This window comes from Centruroides sculpturatus, unplaced genomic scaffold (assembly GCF_000671375.1).
Source record: "Centruroides sculpturatus isolate CEXI.00-Female unplaced genomic scaffold, Cexi_2.0 scaffold912, whole genome shotgun sequence".
In the NCBI taxonomy this organism is placed as follows: domain Eukaryota; kingdom Metazoa; phylum Arthropoda; class Arachnida; order Scorpiones; family Buthidae; genus Centruroides; species Centruroides sculpturatus.
Window position 1 is genome coordinate 283,432 of NW_019385214.1, and position 23,259 is coordinate 306,690.

The 23,259-nt window shown below is 29.3% G+C and overlaps 1 protein-coding gene across 1 annotated transcript; it reads left to right on the plus strand.

Moving 5' to 3' along the window:
- The first annotated feature begins 713 nt into the window (after positions 1-713).
- Positions 714-19,618, plus strand: LOC111636246. Its single transcript, XM_023381456.1, has 8 exons — positions 714-859; positions 5,890-5,969; positions 14,900-14,959; positions 15,350-15,385; positions 16,416-16,484; positions 17,966-18,016; positions 19,483-19,530; positions 19,601-19,618. The coding sequence occupies exons 1-8, from the start codon at positions 802-804 to the stop codon at positions 19,616-19,618; spliced, it is 420 nt and encodes a 139-aa protein (XP_023237224.1). The 5' UTR covers positions 714-801.
- Positions 19,619-23,259: the final 3,641 nt, after the last annotated feature.

Sequence of the window (23,259 nt, forward strand, 5' to 3'; positions counted from 1 at the left end):
AAATTCTTATATATGTGAAAGACGGATATTTGATTGGTTAGATGTGGCATTTTCGATGTTTATTTGTTTATATGTATATTACCAGATTGCCTAGCGTTGTCCGGGCGAAAAGTAATAAGGTCAAACATTAAAATTAAAATCTGATGAAAAGTTTGATTACTTTATTATAACCCAAATCGACGTTAAGTTCAGAAGATTCTACATTCTTTGAAAGTATTACTGAGATGTGATTTATGAATTGTGTGATGCCTTCATTAATTTATTATACAATGCTTACTTACACGACAATAAAGCTTTAAATTTAAATTGTCATAAAGTGTCAAAGGAGTGAAATCAGGGGTATTCACGATAACTTATATCTTCTACTGGATTATAGAGAGTAACTCTAAAAAATTTGTTACTATGCCAAATTTCGATTTTTAATCTGGTCCTGGGATATTAAACGAAATACGAACACACGCATGCACTCACGCACGCGCTCGCATACACGTACCCGATTTTACCCGGTGTTTTTTGACTTAAAAATCTCGACGTTTTTGACTCTAAATCCAAAAAATCAAAGAAAAAAAAACATTTGATACGATTACAATACTTTCCCTTGTTACGTTAAAAGTAAAAAAAGTCAAAAAGAAAGATTATAATTAATAGGAAATCATAAAATTAACTTGTTTTCGAGGATTGACTACAAACAATGTTGCCAACTAGAATTTCCACTTTTTATTCCTACTCTTGTGACTGCTATTGGCAAGTGAATATCAAGTCTCACAATTTTCTATAAGTTTTAATTGATATCTCTATGAAATGGAACTGGCAAGACAATTATTTCTTTCAATTATCTTAATTTTATCCCTCGTTACAGGTAAATTGTACTTAAGTTCTATATTAATTAAGTTTTAATGTATTAAACAAATGAAATGAATGATAATTATTATATGATCGTATAAACATTTAGTGCGTTATCTATTATTATAATCAATTTTGTTGTTTATATATTAAATACTATTCAATATCCTTGGTTAAATCATAAATATTACGCTATTTTTCTATACTTTATTTCATAAAAAAAACTTGCCAAATGTTTAAAATGTTAATTAAAACATATATCGGAAAAATTGTAATAGAATTAATTACTGTGTATAAAATTGCATGCTTATAAACATGATAAATAATTCGTAAAATTAGATCAGTTGCTGGGAGTGATAGCACATTGCATACAACATTGATGCGCGTGTTAAGGAGTAAAACTATGATGAGAATCAACCTCCATTTTATCTATTATTTGGGGGATTCTTCCTGCAATTGTACCAGTCATTATGAGTGAAACTTATTTGATTAACTGACTATTTTTATTACTTTTCTATAAGTCTTCAACACCTCAAAAAATGAATGCATGTTGTGTTGTTCGTCCATTCTATATACTAAGTGTCAATTAAAATATTAATACTTTTTACTGTTTTTGTATATATTTAGTATATTAGATAGATAGTTATATATAGATAAGATAGGATATGTTACACAGTGCTTCTCAACCGGTGTGCCGTGGCACACTACTATACCACGAGCCATTCCAGACGTCCCGCGAGATAGATTGAAAAATTAAAACAGCAAATTTTTAAATTTGAAATAAAATAAAAAGTTCTATGGATTATGAATTGTATTTCAGAAGTTTGCATACTTCTCTATGATTCTTGATTTATACAGTGCTTTATTATTCGTGAAGCTCTATAAATAAACTTTTGCACAAGGATCAAATTCTCTTAGTGGGTTACTAAGTGTGCAAACATGCTTAAATTTACAAAAGATTTTGTTCACCCGCTTTGACTGACTGAAAGCCATTCCACGACAATACCGGCCATTTGTAATTAACCTATTAGCATAATTAATAAACTGTGTTCTTCTCCTGATTATAAAAGTGTGCCACGAGTCTAAACGATTGAGAATCACTAAGCTAGTGAAGTCTTTCCATTTTCATTGCCACATAATAAAGGATGATAACGGAAGAAATTGTAATAATGCAATAAATGATAACAAAAAAGAAATAACACACAAATAAAATATTCGAAACGTTTAAAATTAATGTAATATAACACAGATTTACTTATGAATTAAGTTTGACTGAGCTCAATTTTAGCACTTCTCGCATTGAGAGCATACTTTATTGTACTTCTCGAAATTTATTGAGTAAGTTACAATTTAAGTAATTTATAATTAAAGACATTCGAAAGATAATTTCGCTTTCGGTCAATGTATAAAGTATGCCGCAATCATTTAATTTATACGTTAAAAAATTAATTTATATTTAAAAGTTGTAGGTTTTGAAGATAATAATCACGCTATGATTTCTGATAAAATAATTTCTTTAATTAAAAGATTACTTATTATTATACAGTATATTCACTACAAAAATTTAACCAATAAAATAATTCCAGCAACCAGTTGAATAATTTTTCTGGCTGTTATGAGATTTTATTTAATAAAATACATTTGTAATCATTTGAATTAACTTTCTGTACAATTTATTACTTTGTTTGTTCACTTGTCCAGTTGAATGATAAATATTTATAACTTTTATCGGATATGCAATCATTGCAGAGTCGATTTTAGAGTTTGCTTATAATGTTTTAAACCGTCCGGAGCTGATATAATGAATTATAGAAAACTGAATATTTTTAAAATTAACTTTGATTAAGTTTAGTTCTTATTCTTCAGTTCTGTATAATAGGAAAAGTTTCACACATGTTAGAAACTGAACACCTGCTTGTTTTCAGTACGAAAGAACGTCGTTGTAATAAGAAAACTCTGTTTAATATTCACTAAAAATATACTCAATCCTTATTCTTTCAACTTTATATTATTGTGACAATGTCGAACTATAATTTTAAATCATCATTTAATTTAAATTACATCTTCGTTAGGTAAAAATTTCTCTTTTGTCTTTCTAGTTTTCTCATTGAACTGCAAACTGGGAGAATGTTTATGTTCGTTTAGCCAATGTATTATTTCCGAAACAAATCCAATAAATGTAAGTCAAAATATCATTTTTTATATTCATAATTATAATTATTAATATTTAAGAATCTAGAAAAATATTTGAAATAGTTTCTGATTCATATTCTCGATACTAAAATTCTTAAATATCAATAATTTAATACAACTACAATGTAATTCTTCAGTTTAAAATCTCTAAAGGAGCTTTGAAACGGTTGAAATTTTAAGATTTGATTTCGATTCTTTCATCTTTAAAATCCAACAGTTAAAAACTTGCAGCTAACAAATGGTCTTCTAAAATGAATGCTACCATTTTAAATTACTGTAATTATTTTAATTATTATCTGTGAAGTATGCAAAGTATATCTATAGATAGAGTAACTGTCAGAGTTTTAGCTCCCATCTGAATTCAAATGCCTTGTTTTCTACTACCTCCAGGAAGCCCACGATACTTACCGTGTACATTTAGTTAAATTTAGATAGAAAACTGAATAGTTTGCTAGTCCCTGTTTCATCTATTTAATCGAAGTTATAAAATAAATAAATAAATATATTTTCCTCATCGACAATGCAATAAAAATGCTATTTAGGCATTCATTAATCATAGAAAATATATTTAAAATTTAATCAAAAATTTTATTCTCTGTTTATTATTAATTGAAAACATGATTATATAAAGAATAAAAGACGATCGTAATATAACACTTATTATTGACGTATGATATTGATTTTCTTTACTTAAGGAAAACTTTCTCATTATTAATTGTAGGTACATTTTTACTTTTATATTTAATTCATAGAGGAAAAAGTATTTTATTTAATTCGTAATTTTTATCGGTTTTATTCTATATTATATAATTATTATAATTATTGAGATTCTTATGCAGAATTATAACTACAGACTATTGTATTACTGACATGAAATTCTACATCACTAATTTGTCTATTAAGGGCGTTTCTGACCTGTGGGCATTTAGCATGATTTGATTAATTGAGTTGTTTATGCAAAATACGAACTTGTGGCAACTGCCGACCGGTTTAATAATTATAAATAATATATAATGAAATGATAAAATTAAGAATCAAATCATTATTTTCTAGCTTTTGTACTGTAGAAAATTGGAAATTTTCTAATATTTTCCTGTTAATTGTGAAAGACTTGCCAATTTTCTAAATTCTAATTTAAGTAAAAGAATAGAATAACTTTGATAAGAAGACAATTTATGTTTATAATAGTATGTTGGCAATTACAGATAAACAATTGTACAATTGTTCTGAAATTTTAAAGTTATGTTAACGAGTGGTTATAGGAATAATGATTCAAAAAATTTCATATAAAAACTATCAATCATGGAGCAAAAATAGATTCAAGGATCAAAAACTGAATGAAATTCAATACAGAATTCAATATTTTATTTATAAATTTCTATAAAATTTACAGTCGAACAATTACAGTAAAACCTGTTCAAAGCGGAACCTTAATAAAAATGGAAACCTGCCTAATAAAACTGGAATAATTCTTAGAAACTCATAGATTTTCTGCGTTAAAAGAAACCTGTTTAAAACGGAAAAATATTCGGTACCGTACGACACAGGTTTCACTGTATTTTGCCAGTAACATTATGGTATTTGATATGTTATAATTACATGTTGTAATTCAATTTCGCATGTTTTCTATTATAATAGTAAAAGAAGATTCAATAAAATTAAGAAAAAGAGTAAATTATATGCTCTATTTATAGTAAAAACTTTTATTATTAAATTTATTCGTGTATATAATATTATAAATTTCTTATAAATTAGTGCTATCTGTTTATTTTAGAACAACTTACATTACTACAATTTTTAATACTGCATAATTCTATAATATAAAATTTTAAAAATAAAATTGCAAATAACTTTCCAAATTTTTCTTGAAAGTAAAAATATATTTATTTAAAGTATCCTTGAATATTTTCATACCAATTATTAAGCAATAATTAATGTCGTTTTATAAAGAGAGAAGTTATTCAATATTTTTGACGGTTTGCCTGTCAAATATAATGAATAAGCCTTTGATTTATAAGTAAGCACCTGGAGCGGTTAAATAATAAAATATCTATATTTACATTTCAAAATTGACAATTTAATTTTTTTTTCTATCATAAAGATAAAACATACATAAGTCTCATAAATTCACAACAAACAAAAAATGAATTCATTAACACACGAAAAAATCCAGCAGTGTATATAATGATTAAACATTTTTATATTATTAACTAGCTGTTACCCGCGATTTCCACTGCGGAGGTTTTGCAAGCAAACCCCATTTATATTCTGTATTTCAACAACTATAGTAATTGTTATATAACACCTACCGCCGAGAATGATAAGAATTGCCGAGAATCAAACGAACTGTTTTCAATTTGATCAATTTTCTGGAACGTTTACAATCGTTCTATAATCGAACCAATATGCAATAACAAATTCGNCAATTTATTACTTTGTTTGTTCACTTGTCCAGTTGAATGATAAATATTTATAACTTTTATCGGATATGCAATCATTGCAGAGTCGATTTTAGAGTTTGCTTATAATGTTTTAAACCGTCCGGAGCTGATATAATGAATTATAGAAAACTGAATATTTTTAAAATTAACTTTGATTAAGTTTAGTTCTTATTCTTCAGTTCTGTATAATAGGAAAAGTTTCACACATGTTAGAAACTGAACACCTGCTTGTTTTCAGTACGAAAGAACGTCGTTGTAATAAGAAAACTCTGTTTAATATTCACTAAAAATATACTCAATCCTTATTCTTTCAACTTTATATTATTGTGACAATGTCGAACTATAATTTTAAATCATCATTTAATTTAAATTACATCTTCGTTAGGTAAAAATTTCTCTTTTGTCTTTCTAGTTTTCTCATTGAACTGCAAACTGGGAGAATGTTTATGTTCGTTTAGCCAATGTATTATTTCCGAAACAAATCCAATAAATGTAAGTCAAAATATCATTTTTTATATTCATAATTATAATTATTAATATTTAAGAATCTAGAAAAATATTTGAAATAGTTTCTGATTCATATTCTCGATACTAAAATTCTTAAATATCAATAATTTAATACAACTACAATGTAATTCTTCAGTTTAAAATCTCTAAAGGAGCTTTGAAACGGTTGAAATTTTAAGATTTGATTTCGATTCTTTCATCTTTAAAATCCAACAGTTAAAAACTTGCAGCTAACAAATGGTCTTCTAAAATGAATGCTACCATTTTAAATTACTGTAATTATTTTAATTATTATCTGTGAAGTATGCAAAGTATATCTATAGATAGAGTAACTGTCAGAGTTTTAGCTCCCATCTGAATTCAAATGCCTTGTTTTCTACTACCTCCAGGAAGCCCACGATACTTACCGTGTACATTTAGTTAAATTTAGATAGAAAACTGAATAGTTTGCTAGTCCCTGTTTCATCTATTTAATCGAGGTTATAAAATAAATAAATAAATATATTTTCCTCATCGACAATGCAATAAAAATGCTATTTAGGCATTCATTAATCATAGAAAATATATTTAAAATTTAATCAAAAATTTTATTCTCTGTTTATTATTAATTGAAAACATGATTATATAAAGAATAAAAGACGATCGTAATATAACACTTATTATTGACGTATGATATTGATTTTCTTTACTTAAGGAAAACTTTCTCATTATTAATTGTAGGTACATTTTTACTTTTATATTTAATTCATAGAGGAAAAAGTATTTTATTTAATTCGTAATTTTTATCGGTTTTATTCTATATTATATAATTATTATAATTATTGAGATTCTTATGCAGAATTATAACTACAGACTATTGTATTACTGACATGAAATTCTACATCACTAATTTGTCTATTAAGGACGTTTCTGACCTGTGGGCATTTAGCATGATTTGATTAATTGAGTTGTTTATGCAAAATACGAACTTGTGGCAACTGCCGACCGGTTTAATAATTATAAATAATATATAATGAAATGATAAAATTAAGAATCAAATCATTATTTTCTAGCTTTTGTACTGTAGAAAATTGGAAATTTTCTAATATTTTCCTGTTAATTGTGAAAGACTTGCCAATTTTCTAAATTCTAATTTAAGTAAAAGAATAGAATAACTTTGATAAGAAGACAATTTATGTTTATAATAGTATGTTGGCAATTACAGATAAACAATTGTACAATTGTTCTGAAATTTTAAAGTTATGTTAACGAGTGGTTATAGGAATAATGATTCAAAAAATTTCATATAAAAACTATCAATCATGGAGACAAAAATAGATTCAAGGATCAAAAACTGAATGAAATTCAATACAGAATTCAATATTTTATTTATAAATTTCTATAAAATTTACAGTCGAACAATTACAGTAAAACCTGTTCAAAGCGGAACCTTAATAAAAATGGAAACCTGCCTAATAAAACTGGAATAATTCTTAGAAACTCATAGATTTTCTGCGTTAAAAGAAACCTGTTTAAAACGGAAAAATATTCGGTACCGTACGACACAGGTTTCACTGTATTTTGCCAGTAACATTATGGTATTTGATATGTTATAATTACATGTTGTAATTCAATTTCGCATGTTTTCTATTATAATAGTAAAAGAAGATTCAATAAAATTAAGAAAAAGAGTAAATTATATGCTCTATTTATAGTAAAAACTTTTATTATTAAATTTATTCGTGTATATAATATTATAAATTTCTTATAAATTAGTGCTATCTGTTTATTTTAGAACAACTTACATTACTACAATTTTTAATACTGCATAATTCTATAATATAAAATTTTAAAAATAAAATTGCAAATAACTTTCCAAATTTTTCTTGAAAGTAAAAATATATTTATTTAAAGTATCCTTGAATATTTTCATGTCAATTATTAAGCAATAATTAATGTCGTTTTATAAAGAGAGAAGTTATTCAATATTTTTGACGGTTTGCCTGTCAAATATAATGAATAAGCCTTTGATTTATAAGTAAGCACCTGGAGCGGTTAAATAATAAAATATCTATATTTTCATACCAATTATTAAGCAATAATTAATGTCGTTTTATAAAAAGAGAAGTTATTCAATATTTTTGACGGTTTGCCTGTCAAATATAATGAATAAGCCGTTGATTTATAAGTAAGTACAGTACCTGGAGCGGTTATATAATAAAAGATCTATATTTAGCCTACATTTCAAGATTGACAATTTAATTTTTTTTTCTATCATAAAGATAAAACATACATAAATCTCATAAATTCGCAACAAACAAAAAAATGAATTCATTAACATATGAAAAAATCCAGCAGTGTATATAATGATTAAACATTTTTATATTATTAACTAGCTGTTACCCGCGATTTCGACCGCGGAGGTTTTGCAAGCAAACCCCATTTATATTCTGTATTTCAACAACTATAGTAATTGTTATATAACACCTACCGCCGAGAATAATAAGAATTGCCGAAAATCAAACAAACAATTTTCAATTTGATCAATTTTCTGGAACGTTTACAATCGTTCTATAATCGAACCAATATGCAATAACAAATTTGAATTTAAAATGGTTCGAACATTTTTTAAATCGAAATAGATAAAAATATTTATAACAATGTCTGAAATGTTATTAATTTAATACACCTAAGTACTCGATGAAGACTAAATCCTCTCCCTCTCCCGCCTGCGCGGGAATTTCGAAAAATCCCTTCTTAGTTTGCATTGCTATGGCATACCCTATTAAAGCGCAGATAAAAACAAAAAGTCGCATCTAAAATAGTACAGTAGAAGCCATTATTCCGGTTAAGCCTTAATGCTCTCCCTCTCCCCCAAGCGGGGGAATTTCGAAAAATCCCTTCTTAGTGTGTATTACCATGGGGTACCCTACTAAAGCGCAGATAAAAACAGAAAATCGCATCTAAAATAGTACAGTAGAAGCCGTTTTTTCGGTTAAGTCTTAATGCTCTCCCTCTCCCCCCGCGGGGGAATTTCGAAAAATCCCTTCTTAGTGCGCGTTTCCATGACATACCCTAACTGTCTACTAAATTTCACCTCTTTAGGTTAAGCGGTTTGCTCTGGGCGATGATGAATCAGTGAGTGAATGAGTGAGTCAGTCAGTCAGGACAAGCAATTTTATATATTCAGATTATAAAAACGCAAAAACTTGTTTTCGGTGTAGGGATAAGTTTTAAAAAAATTTTAAATGCCAATAACAAGTAAACATTTCATTAAATCTGGCTCTACTGGAGACATGACACTTGACACTTTCTATCTTCCATCCTCTTGACCTTTAACTGGCAAAGTTTAAAAACATCGATACCCGATATGTAGAAATAACCGTATTAACTTTTTTGATCTGTCCAATTTGTTTCTTTGTAAACGGCAACGCGAAACATAGGCGATATACCGAGGGGATGCCTTCTGGGAAGACTGGCCCTATTTAGGTGTTATAAAGGCGAAGAAAATCCGGAAAACTCCACGTGGCGACGTGCGAACCCACGACCAACTATCAATGGCCAGTGGTTTTATCCACTCGGCCATTGGTAGGCTCTTGGTCTCTCCAGTCTTGATGTATGATCTAAACTGTGTCGCATTGCCGAGGCGCACACAATTTTGTAAGAGATTTTTTTCAGTTTTGGGCTCGTAGAGTGTCAAAACATCGAAAAAAGCAAAATAGGGGGATTAAAATTTGATCATTAACCGTATTTTCTTTATATTATACTCTATAAAAGACAGAAAAGTAATATTAATAGTACGCTAAATACACGACTCTTACATGTATTTATAGGGTTGCTATTTCAATTGTCAAGGTCAGTCATAACTATTCAAGATTCCTTATCTTGAATAGTCTTCGGCATTCTCGAAGGCAATTTTTCTTTTACTATGATTATTATTCATGAAAAGAGAATTCGAACAAGGCTACATTTCAATGTTATTCTTATCCAGTTTTCTTATCTGTAAAAGAAGAAATAATTTAATAGTCGATTATTTTTAATTTAAATTGTAGATAATTATACAATAAAATCCAGCAACAAGTTGCGTAATGCGTAACTTTCCCAGCAAATAAAATTAAAATTGTGTGTGGCGCCAACTGTTATGATATTTTACTTTAAAAACTTTTTATATTATTAATTATTATAAAATGGCAAAAAGCTTAATTTTTAAAGCAGAGATAAGTTTTAAAAAATTGTAAATGATAATAACGAGTAAAATCATCTAGTTCGACTCCACTCGAGATATCGTGACCTTCTCTAGCTCCCCACCCCGTTGACCTTTAATCATCAAAATTTAATAGCATCAATCTCTCTAATACATAAACCACCCTGAAAATTTTCAGATATTTTCGACAAAATTCACAGAAGTTATTAAGCTTCAAAGAATAAACAAAATCATGTTCTCCCCCCACACAAACATCTACTGTATACATACAGAAAAAACTCCCAACTTTTTTTACATTTCTGGACGTTCCCAGAATCCAAAAATGTAAAAATTTCGGGGGGGGGGCATTTTTTGACCTATCGTCATACTTTCTTTCCTTCCGTTATACCGTGTGATCGTAAAGTCGGTTCGCAATAGGCGAGAAAACGGGAAGAGCTACCAGGAACGAAGTAATGAAGTCACAAGCTACATGAGTATGGTCACTACGGAGCGACTTTACGATCGCATCGTGTATAACAGCGGGAGAAAGTAATAAAATGCAGTCTAGGAAATTTATCTAGAAATGGTAATTAAATTGTCATAGTACATCAATGACTTAGCAGCCATAGGAGGCTGTTTGTTTCCGAAAATCATGCATTATAACTTAAAAATTATTCATGTTGGAGTAAATTTGATTACATATTCTGAAAGTTCATGTCTTAAACCTATTTCGTTCTCACTAGCGAGGTTGAGGTCGAAGTTATAAATGTGAAAACGTGTACGTCGGACGTTCAGCGCCGCTTTCCTGTAAGTCTAGAACTTTGAAAATGGTGTTTGGATAATCAGTGGAATAATGCTCGACATTCCAAACACCATTGTCAAACTTATGGGAAAGCGGCGCTGAACGTCCGACGTATACGTTTTCACATTTATAACTTCGACCTCAACCTCGCTACTATGTCTAGATTTAACTCTTCCGGTTTAGAACAGTGTTTCTCAACGGAGGCGATATCGCCCCCATGTGGGCGTTTTTACATATTGAGGGGGCGATTTGTAACAATTTATATTTTGGGGGAGAAAAACAATTTTCTGGGCGATATAGTAAAACATTATATTGAGATTAATTAGTTATTTTATTCGTAATATCGTACAATAATTAAACAAATAACATCATACTAGTCATTAGTCTATTTAATGCAGTACGAATTTGGCGTTAGCCCTGGCCCTCGGCATCGGAATTTTGGAGTGAAAGGGGCGATACTACGTTGAAGGGGTGCGACGATTCGTTAGAGGTTGAGAAACACTGGTTTAGAAGAAGCAAGCTGCTTTTTAACTAGTTTAAACATGAAATATTGTAACAAAATACAAAGTTCTGTACATTTAATTAGCGTTTACATAATATAACTTTTAAAATATACTTTATTTTACATATGATATAAGTTGCATTGTGTTAATATTGAAAAGTGGTAAAGTTGGAATTATGTCTATCCCCAGCAATTTGCAAAAAAACGTATTATATACTTTTCATACGTTTAGTAAAGAATAATTTTCTAGCCGATCGTATTAAAAGCAATCATTTTAGGGTTGGACTGTAGATGGTGCGGTTATTTCGGTCCTGATAAGTGCTTATTTGGCCCGCCAGTGATCAAGAGGTTTCGTTACCTGAACACTGGGTCGTGGGTTCGCGTCTCGTCCGAACAGGCTGATCGTGTGGAGTTTTCTGGGTTTTCTCCACGTCTTTAACACTTGAATAGGGGCCAGTTACCCTTAAAAGACCTCCCGGAAGGTATTATTTCCCGCGTAACGACCATCATAAACACATACGACTAATATTACATGGCAATAACGTCACACTTTACTACGGGGCAATATAGCCTGAGAAGCTCATGCCCAACTAGCTAATGCAAGTGCTTACTTACAGGAACCGAAATAACCGCGCCATATACAATTTTTCTTTATAAGTTATAGAAGTTTATAGAAAGTTACTGAGGCGACTATGAGAAAACATTGCGTGTAAACAAATATATTTCAAACCTAAATTTATTGAAGCGTAATTTCCTTAAAATAAATTGAAATCCATAAATAATTGCTTACGTTTGCAAAATTTATTATATATCTCTGCCAAAACGTCATTTTCACCTTGGCACTTTAATTACCATTTCGCTCCATTGAAAATTTCTAAAAAAAATGGCCAATTAATTTAACAAGATATAAAGAAGAATTATTTATTACTATTATCAGATTTGTTTATTAACCTGCATGAAATACGAAACATCGCAAGATATGAATTGTACAGTACGTACTGTACATGTATCAAAAGAACTTGAAATTTGTTTAAATATTATTCGATTCATTTTTGTTATTGATATGCATAGCAGATTTAAAACTTCCCTAAAACTTGGCTACATGCCACAGTCGATTTAAAGTTAAATTTGTAAAATTCATCGCCTGCGGCCTTACACGCAAGTGTGAGGTTTGCCGATTGGGGAGAAAGTGTCGCGACAGTCGAGCGGTCAGCACTGTCTTGTGGGAGTAAAAAAAAAACTTACTGAGACAGGTTCTCCATCGTATACCGTTTAATAAATATAAAAATTTCTCTTACAACAAATCCTTAAAACGGCGTAACGCCTATCCAAAGTCGAGAAATAAGTTCGTAACACTAAAAGTTCAACTGTTCTGACGGTAGTTTTTCTTTCTTGCGATGGTGGCGTGAAGACGTCTACTCTGGGCTGCACAACACTATTTGGACTGAGGTCTTCTATCTACAAGGTGGACTTTAGCGATCTTGATGGCACGGGAGGGTGACGACAAGTCCTCCGAATATCTGAGAAGTTCTCGTGGGAGAACGTCCGGATGACAAGAATCCTGGAGAGGAGCACTACGAACCAAGAATGTCACAGCATTTTTTTGCGCGGTTTTTATATTTTTTCTTGGTCCCAGATCGAACATTCCGATAGGTCGATGCCGATCTGCCCCGCTCTCTAATTGGTCCCCCCCTCCTCGTTACGAATTGTAACAAGATCGGAGCCCAGATCGCGGGGTGAGTCAACTCCGACTGACAATTTCCATCGAAGATGTTCGATCTAAGTACTCAAATTCATCTATTGTTTCTTTCTGAGAAATTCGTTTTTTTCTCAGGAATTTATAAAGATATGTCTTTATATGGACATAAAATATTCATTTTGCGTTTGATGGTTTCTTTTTACAATATAAAATAATAATTATTATAAATACGAAATTAAAACATTTTCTGTGCACGAATTTCGACCTACTTCCGGAGCTTCACACAAGAACAACTAAAAGTTGAAAGTAGTCCAATTAACCTACTATCAAGGTTGAATTTGAATTTATTAATATTAATTAATAACATATCAATAATTACAATTCAAATAATAACTATAATTTGCTATTGAGTAATGCTCTCTTCAAGGCTCTAATATTCCTTTGCGTAGGGTTTGCTGTTCACAACATAAAAAACAATCAAGATATACGAAAAATATCTCTTCTAATTTCATCTTCTCCTACCATCAGCACCTGCATAATAGTCTCATCCATCACATTAATAGGTCTCATTAGCAAGAATACAAATATTAATTAATTGTATATTAAAGTTAAAAGTAATTTTAGTTTTTCTGGCCTGAGGGGCCATTTTCTAACCGATCGCTATATTTTTCCTCTATTATACAAAATGGAGCCAGGAAAGTAAAATTATTTATGTAATGACATATAAAATTGGTAAATACATAAAAAATAATAATGTTTATTTCAAGGGTATACTAGTTAATCGATTTGGCCTGTGAACTCATGTGTAACAATTCCAACAACAACAAATAGGATGTTCAAGGTTAAATAAATTTTATTCAGATTTTTTAAAAAATTAATCCTTAATTTTGTTAGGAATCGTCTCCACGAGGGATGGAAACATTTTATTTTTAATAGATATTGGTTTAATGGACGACAAAGCGCTGTTGAACAGTTCAAAGGTTTCTGTTTTTTTGTCCGGTACTTTCATTAATTTTGAATTCTTATATGAGCATTATTATATAATTTAGTTTACATTTTTTTCCCTCGGTATGTTATCAATTTTATCTGATTTTTGAAATATTATTTGAAGTTCATGTAAACTACTATTTAAACCGGTTCTACTACAGTTTATATTTCTATTCGAGATTCAACTAAATGTATAAAACTAAAAATAAACATTTTATTGATAGTAAAGCATTTCCATTTATTTATTTGTTTTTCTGGGAAAGACCTCCAGTAATGACCAGGATTTCTCGGAATCTCTGACGAAAAATAAAAACGCCATTAATTAATATTAATTTGCATATTATACAACGGATCGAAACAATAGACACAAATTTTTAAGGGGGGGAAATACATAACTCAGTTTTAATTTATTAAAAAGTATACCGGTTCTGATACCTTTTTTTATATACCCTCCAAAAAATTGCAATGGATTCTTAATGTAATGGATAGTTAATATGTAATTCTTATTTCATTACTTATCCTTTGAAAAACTTGTTTTAATAAAATTTCTAGATCATATATTTAATAGATAAGACTCAATACAGATTGGTAGTTTTTTCGTTTTAAATTAAATAGTTTTTGTAAAAAAAATAACAGGATTTAGACTAATCAAAAATGTTTCTACAGTAAATTGTGTAATAGAATACAATACTAGAATAAAATCTATATTAAATTAATATTTAAAAAATTACAATAATTAATTCTGTATGCAAATTTTATTTAGCAAAAACAATTGGTAATTAATTGTTGTGAAAGCAGCAAAAACGAATCGGCAAATACTTTGGTAAGTTATAAATTTTATTTTACTTAAGTTATATGTGAATATATGTATACAGAGTGAGCAAAAAGTAGTAGGACAATGTTTAAAGCTCTGTAATATTAAAAGAGTTAGTCTTATTCGAAAACAAGGTTTTCGTTTACGTGAATTAGATATCAAGTAATTAGTTTTTCAACAATTTTCTCTCTTGTGGTGACCAATCTGTGGTGTACTGATTGGTCAACACAAGCGATGAATAGCTCTTCAGCGCTTTTAACATTGTCCTATTATGTCTGACACATACACACTTTATATACGTGTATGCAATTTTTTAATTTATACGTAATTATTGATGATTGATCTTAATTCAAAAATAAGAAAACAAGCATTTATATCTATATCTTTTTAAAATTTTAGAGCCGCAAGCACTGTTCGAATGGCTATTCATTTTTTGTAAGTATGGAATAAATATTAATTTTATTATTAAAAAAGCTTTCTTATTAATTCATCTTTTATTCTATTATATGTTATGTGAAACTTATGCTTTGCACCATTTATACATCGTATACATTTATTTATTACCCTTTTAAAATATAAAATTCTAAAATATTCTTGAGAACTTTTTTAAAGATGGAAAGAACATATTAATAAAATATAAATAATATTATTGAAGGATGTATAATGTATAGTATGATTTAGATAATGCATATATGACGTGTAAATATTTTTAATATCTAATATTATAATGTTTCATCAGCGATTTACAATGGATACCATTCAAAATCGCCGGTGAAGCATCTATATTCAATCTATTATATTCATTTCTGAAAAATTTGGTTCATAAGATTTTTGCAGGGAAGAATTAAAAATAAATAAATAAATAGTAATAATAGAGAGGTTGCGGCCTACGTTTTCAACGCCAAAACGTGTACGTCGGACGTTCAGTGTCGCCTTCCTGTAAGCCTAGACGTCTGACAATGGCGTTTGTAACGTCAGTGGAATCATGCTCGATGTTCCAAACGCCATTGTCAAACGTCTAGGCTTACAGGAAGGCGGCGCTGAACGTCCGACGTACACGTTTTAGCGTTGAAAACGTCGTCCTCAACCTCTCTATTAATAATACATTTGCAGAATTCTTGACTAGAAAAATACGTCAGCAGTTAACTCTCCATTCTGTTCATTGAACTTAATGATGTATTTCATCTTGCAATCTAAAAGGCAAAGCAATAACTAAAAAATGAAATTATTTACCAAAATAATAATGCGAATTTAAGCTATTTATTTCACTTATTCGCTTAATTTGTAATATAGGCCTATTATCGCAAAACCTTTAAAATAACTACCATTTTCATTCTAAACAAATACAATTTTCTCTTCTACATTTTAAGTAAATGTAAAAATAAATGTCATAAAATTATTAATTTAACGTAATTTAAAATTTTAACTTTTATGCAATAAAATTTAAATAAACTGATTTTTTCAGAATTTACAAAATTGTACGAGAAAACTTAGTAGCGATTGCAGAAGAAATATTCTGATCTACATGTCACGGGTAAATCTACAAATGATCTTAATAAATTTTCTTTATTTGTTAAAATTTTAATAAAAAAAGAAATAGTTCATTTACACATATAAGCTTTATAATGTCTATTATAAACGTAACTGTATAATTTAATTTCTATATAACACTGAAGAATATCTCTCATGTCTTCATGAGATATAATTACAATTATTCATGTAGACACGCTCCTGTACAAGCGTACAATTTAAAATACCTTTAGTACGATTTGCCTGGGCAAATGCAGCAATACAGTCGGGGTTGGAGGTATATAGGCACCGAAGGCTACATTGCCACAGATTTGCCTGCAAATATTGGAACTTTCGTTTTAGATTACTTACACTCGTACAAGATCTAAAGTTTCCTACGAAGGGCGACAAATGTGAAGATTAGGCAGACCAAAGTGTGACTTAATCTGAAGGAAACTTTCAACTTGAGCCAGTAATCGTATATTACGCCATTAAAATATTTATAGATTAAAATTCGGTCGAAATACTTAACTCTTTCTTTAAAATTAGGTAGTTTCAGTCTGATTCTTGCGACTTCGGCATTATTAGTATATGAAAAATGACAAAATATGTATTAAAAATTCTGACAATGAGTCTCTGCCAGCCTTTTTGTAGAATACTAAGTAGCAGTTTTAAGGCACTCTGGCGGCATTACCTGGCATGCAATGGAGCACACCTGAAATAATTTACAAATTTGTTTGAGATATACAGTAGCTGTAAGCTGTTTTTCTGAGTAACTGTTGTATATGAGTAAACCTACTTTGTAGTGAAATAAGAAACACTTATTCATAATATTTTATAACAAATATGAGTTGTAAAATAAACTAATTCTGAAATAGTATACTGTGTAAATAATTAAGTAAAAGTATAAATAAATCAGCAGTGCTTTATTCTATGGGCAAAATAGGCAATTGCGTGGGACCCGAAAACAAGCTTTTATAAGAAAATATTTCCCTAAAAAATTCCCTCGAAGAAAAATATCTGACGTCAACACTGTACAGTACAGTACATGGTGCTCCCTAATTCAAATTTGTATGGGCCCCACAAAGCGACAATACGCCACTGAAATAAATAGTATTATACAGTATATATATATAGGCCTATATATATTATGATTATATTATATTATTTAAATATCAATATATAATATTATAAAGTTTAAATATATTATTTTTACCATCTTTAAACGACTAAACGAATTATACAAACTTAATACCACAAAGTTCAATAATTTATATCTTATTTTATTGAAAAAGTAATTTATGATCGTTAAATTTACATTGAAAATGTAAATTTAACGATCATAAATTACTTTTTAGAAACGTATAATAGGAATATTTAACTCGCTTTCAACGAGTTAAATTTCCCTGTTATACGTTTCTAAAATGAAATTCATTCTAGTGATTTACCTACATTTTAAAATAAATATAACTCAATAAAATATATTATTTTCATTATTTTCTGCAGGCTTTATTTGATATAGTTAACTTTTTTGGAGAAGTCGAATCCGCGTTAAAAGTAAGTAAAATTGTTAAATTATAATCAGCATGGGCGTAAACTCTAAGGGGTTGACCATAATAATAGGAAAATTTAATAGTAAATTGTAATAATGTGAAATGTTTCTTCTAAAAAATGTATTTGCATTTAATTAAGCTTAAAATATTTTTTATTATGTTAATTTATATATTTTTAATGAAATCATACTACTGTACAGGTATCGAGTGTTACCTGTAATCTATCAATACTAATTGTCTTTTCTTGTGTCGCCATCTGTTATTAAATTGGGCAACATTATCTGAAATATACATGTACAGTACGTGTGATGGAATTGCTCACTGTGTTTATAACATGTATATTATTGTGTTGCCAGGTAATTTCTGTAGTATGGATATTAAGGAGTTCACCATCTTTAAAGCTTAATAACTCATGCGCTTTTGGTCAAAATTTTCTGAAATTTTGCAGGGAGGTTTGTTTATTAGAGGGATTGATGCTATTAAATGTTGGTGGTTAAAGGTTGAGGGGTTGGGGAGATGATTGGGTCGTGTGTATCTCCAGTAGGGTAGGATTTGACGATTTTACTCGTTATTAGCATTTAATTTTTTTTTTATATATAAAACTCACTCCTACTCTCAGAATTAAGCTTTTTGCCATTTTATAATAGTTAAAAATATAAAAAGTTTTATAATAAAATATCATAACAGATGGCGCCACACGTAATTTTAAATATTGCCGGGAAAGTTGAGCAACTCGTTGCTAGTTTTTTAAAAAATAATTTATAATCATTTGAATGTAAAATTGCTTCATTTTTATGTTGTAAATTGCACCTGACAGCACCGAACTTTCACAAATCTAACGTAGAGAATCCCTTGTGTATAAGATAATTGATTAAAATGATACCTGAATTACGAAAATTTTTTTAGGTTTCACTCTTCTTAAATCTTATCTGATTTTTCTTAATTTAAAACTATTATTTCGACTTCATTAATTTTTGTCTAATTCGTTTCAATTGTTTACGTTTAAATTCATTATAAGTGATCTATCCTCTGCTTTATTTTATTAAATTATCGCACAAATTATGGCAATGTGCATGAACAACAACATTGATGAAAAACTAAGTATCAATTGGGGTTTCATTATACGCATTGTTAATACTGTATTAAGAGCACTAAGAGGGTCATACCCATTAATACTGTATTGGGCACATAAGAGGGTCATACCCATTGTTAATACTGTATTGTGAATTTAAAATCTTACTATTAAAGATGTGAAGTAACTAAGTCATTTTAAAAATGCAGTGTGTTATATATTTAATGGCTGCTTACTGACACTTAAAAAATTCAAGAATAATTTTAATATTTTTTTAAGATAAAAAATATATAAATTCTTACAAAAGAGCTATCCTCTTACTTACTAGACAATGTAGAATAGAACAAATCGTGTCAATTATAAATATCGCTTATCAAAAAATATTTTTTCATTGTTAGGAAAGTGAAGAATCACATAATTGTGAAGAATTTATAGAAAACGTTATTGTGAGTATTTTATTTATTTAATTTTAAATTTTAAGAATTAAAATATGTATTTGGTAATAAATAATTTTAGAATTACAATAACGGCTAAATGATAATTAATTATTTTGAGTCGTTACTCGTAAAAATTAAATTGAAACTCGCATTTGTAAATTTACTAAATGGGCATTTTACACACGCAGCCATTAGGATAACTGGCTCATGAATAAGTAAATTCTTAAATAATTCAGTATAATAGTATAATTATATTATATACCAACAAATTGCGCTATACACAGTACAGCTCCCCTATTTAATTATGTTTAAAATCTCGTTAACTTTATTAATTTTATCTGTATTGACGCTGTCATTTTATAGGCCTACATTAAATTCAACTGAAAAACAAATAATTTTAAAATATTCCACATATATACAGGATCTTCCACAAAGAATGCGTACCAATGTTTATTTATTATATATAATCCAGAAATCAGAGCCATAGTTATATTGCGATCCTGTTCGTTTCGAATTCCCGAGTCCATTACTTCTAGAACTTTTAGTTCAATTATCATTACTTTTCCTAATGGCACCATCTTTTGTGGTGTCATCCTGTCCGCGTTATTCATCAGAAATATGGCTATACGTGCTTTTATATATATAATGATAATAAAATTACTGAATAATCATTTTTACCTCTTCCATTATTATCAACACGATCGTATGACTGGCTAACTGAGGATATCATACAAAAGGTACTCAGAAAAATTCTTCTCTTCGCCTTTATAGTCAATCAGATTTCTTATTTAACATTCTGCGTTATACACCAGCTTATGAAAATACTGAATAAGGAGAGCAGAGGTGTGGTTTTTTCGAAATTTTACACAGATATAAACACAACAAAATCTGTTAATCTTTCTCCTTTCTCTGTCTGATTTTTTGGTCTTGCTTTACCCGAATTTTAACTAAGTTTCACCCAAATTTGGAAGGACACTTGTTCCCTGTTCCCTGAATACAACTCAATTAACAGAAATATATATTAAAATTAACTGTAATTTATTATTTGCAATTGAGTCGTTTCCATTCGCTTCTAACAAAGCGACTAAATCAGGTATAACAATATGTAACTGTTCTTAAAATAATATAAAATATATTTCTAAGTAATTTTTGGGAATTTTTGTATATATACTACTGTACAGGTATCGAGTGTTACCTGTAATCTATCAATACTAATTGTCTTTTCTTGTGTCGCCATCTGTTATTAAATTGGGCAACATTATCTGAAATATACATGTACAGTACGTGTGATGGAATTGCTCACTGTGTTTATAACATGTATATTATTGTGTTGCCAGGTAATTTCTGTAGTATGGATATTAAGGAGTTCACCATCTTTAAAGCTTAATAACTCATGCGCTTTTGGTCAAAATTTTCTGAAATTTTGCAGGGAGGTTTGTTTATTAGAGGGATTGATGCTATTAAATGTTGGTGGTTAAAGGTTGAGGGGTTGGGGAGATGATTGGGTCGTGTGTATCTCCAGTAGGGTAGGATTTGACGATTTTACTCGTTATTAGCATTTAATTTTTTTTTTATATATAAAACTCACTCCTACTCTCAGAATTAAGCTTTTTGCCATTTTATAATAGTTAAAAATATAAAAAGTTTTATAATAAAATATCATAACAGATGGCGCCACACGTAATTTTAAATATTGCCGGGAAAGTTGAGCAACTCGTTGCTAGTTTTTTAAAAAATAATTTATAATCATTTGAATGTAAAATTGCTTCATTTTTATGTTGTAAATTGCACCTGACAGCACCGAACTTTCACAAATCTAACGTAGAGAATCCCTTGTGTATAAGATAATTGATTAAAATGATACCTGAATTACGAAAATTTTTTTAGGTTTCACTCTTCTTAAATCTTATNACCTTTAAAATAACTACCATTTTCATTCTAAACAAATACAATTTTCTCTTCTACATTTTAAGTAAATGTAAAAATAAATGTCATAAAATTATTAATTTAACGTAATTTAAAATTTTAACTTTTATGCAATAAAATTTAAATAAACTGATTTTTTCAGAATTTACAAAATTGTACGAGAAAACTTAGTAGCGATTGCAGAAGAAATATTCTGATCTACATGTCACGGGTAAATCTACAAATGATCTTAATAAATTTTCTTTATTTGTTAAAATTTTAATAAAAAAAATTATTGCTAATAACTAGTAAAATCTTCATTAAGTCCAACCACTCTCGAGATATGATCCACGAATCCCTTTTATCTCCACACTCCCTCGATCTTTAACCACCATAATTTAATAGAATCAATGCCCCTCATACACAAGCCTCCATACCAAATTTGTGTGTTCGGCCAGGTCCACACTGAGACGTCTATTATTGAAGTTTAAACTACGACAGCACAGCCGAGCTCCCAAAGAATTTTGGGATTTTTTAACCTGCACATTCGATAAAGCACATTGGAATTAAAGAATACGAAATTATATTTTACAATGAATTGGATTGGATTGATGGGATAAAACGTATTAAGGTATAGATGCTGCTTAAACTATATTCGGGAGGACCAGGGACATGCCCCTATCGTTTTTCGGAGAACGTTATTGAGTTACCTTAGAATTATTTTATTTACCTAATTTTATCTAACTGAAGTTATGATATGCATTATTAAATTTATTTTTGTATTTTAAAGTCACGAGAATACTACAGCGCCATAAGCAATGCTCCTGGATGCGCCTCTGAGGCAACGCAATACATGGGCGATCTGACAAGGAGTTGTCTCCTAAGAGTGTTATTATTATTATTATTAAGGTACTATATTTTTCTAGTATTTAATGCAGCATTCCTTCCTAAGTTTTATACTATGTTATGAAAGAGACTGCTTTTAAAACAGACACACATGGCGGTTTTGGGGAGCTTGAGGGTATATACACATATAGATACTTGTGCATGTTTTAATGGTACAGTGGTAATGAATAAGACAAAGGTTATTAACATTAATGCAAAAATTTGTTTTTAAATATTGCTATCTGTTAGATGAATTCGTTACACATTTTCTCTTTTAGGGTCCAGAGAAATAAACCTCTCTCTGCCGTTCTCTCGCTACATTTCTATTTTAAAGTAGTGTTAACTTCTTAATGTAGAGGACGTGGTTGCTGTATCATCAAATGCAGTGTGTAGCGTCTGTGTAATCCAAAACGAGTTGGTAGACGAACGGACAGCAATTGGTTAGAAAACGTACGTTTTATTTAAAAAATTCCTAATTCATATGCATTTCGGGTTGGCTTAAATTTCCAACCCCTCTTCAGTGCTGTTAAGATTACACAAAAAAATATAATTTAAGGTTAGTTTTACGGTATTGGTTAGTAGGAACATAACTAAAAACGTGAGGTGATGATAACATAAAATTGCTTACTTGACATATAATGGTACAGCATAGATGTATTTTACAAAATTTTTTGATTACATAGTAGTATGGCATAGCCTATGATATGAAAAAAGTGGTATAAGGGGGAGGCTGTTTAACATATCATTTTTATGACGAACTGTATAACATAGAATATTAATTTAAAAAATATCAATGCACACTTACATTTTAGTTAGAATGTATTATTTCCGAATACAAAAAGGAACATAGTACAAAACATTTTTAACAACTGGTCTTATCCGTTGTTCGCTTAGTAACAGAATACCGACAAGTAATGTTATATAAACAGTTACCCACATTCCGTACAC

Excerpts from the sequence above, each read along its gene's own strand:
- LOC111636246 (XM_023381456.1), top strand. The coding sequence starts at position 802 with ATGGAACTGGCAAGACAATTATTTCTTTCAATTATCTTAATTTTATCC. Across the intron at positions 15,386-16,415 it reads CGAATGGCTATTCATTTTTT|AATTTACAAAATTGTACGAG; the intron begins GTAAGTATGGAA and ends TGATTTTTTCAG. Across the intron at positions 16,485-17,965 it reads TTCTGATCTACATGTCACGG|GCTTTATTTGATATAGTTAA; the intron begins GTAAATCTACAA and ends TATTTTCTGCAG.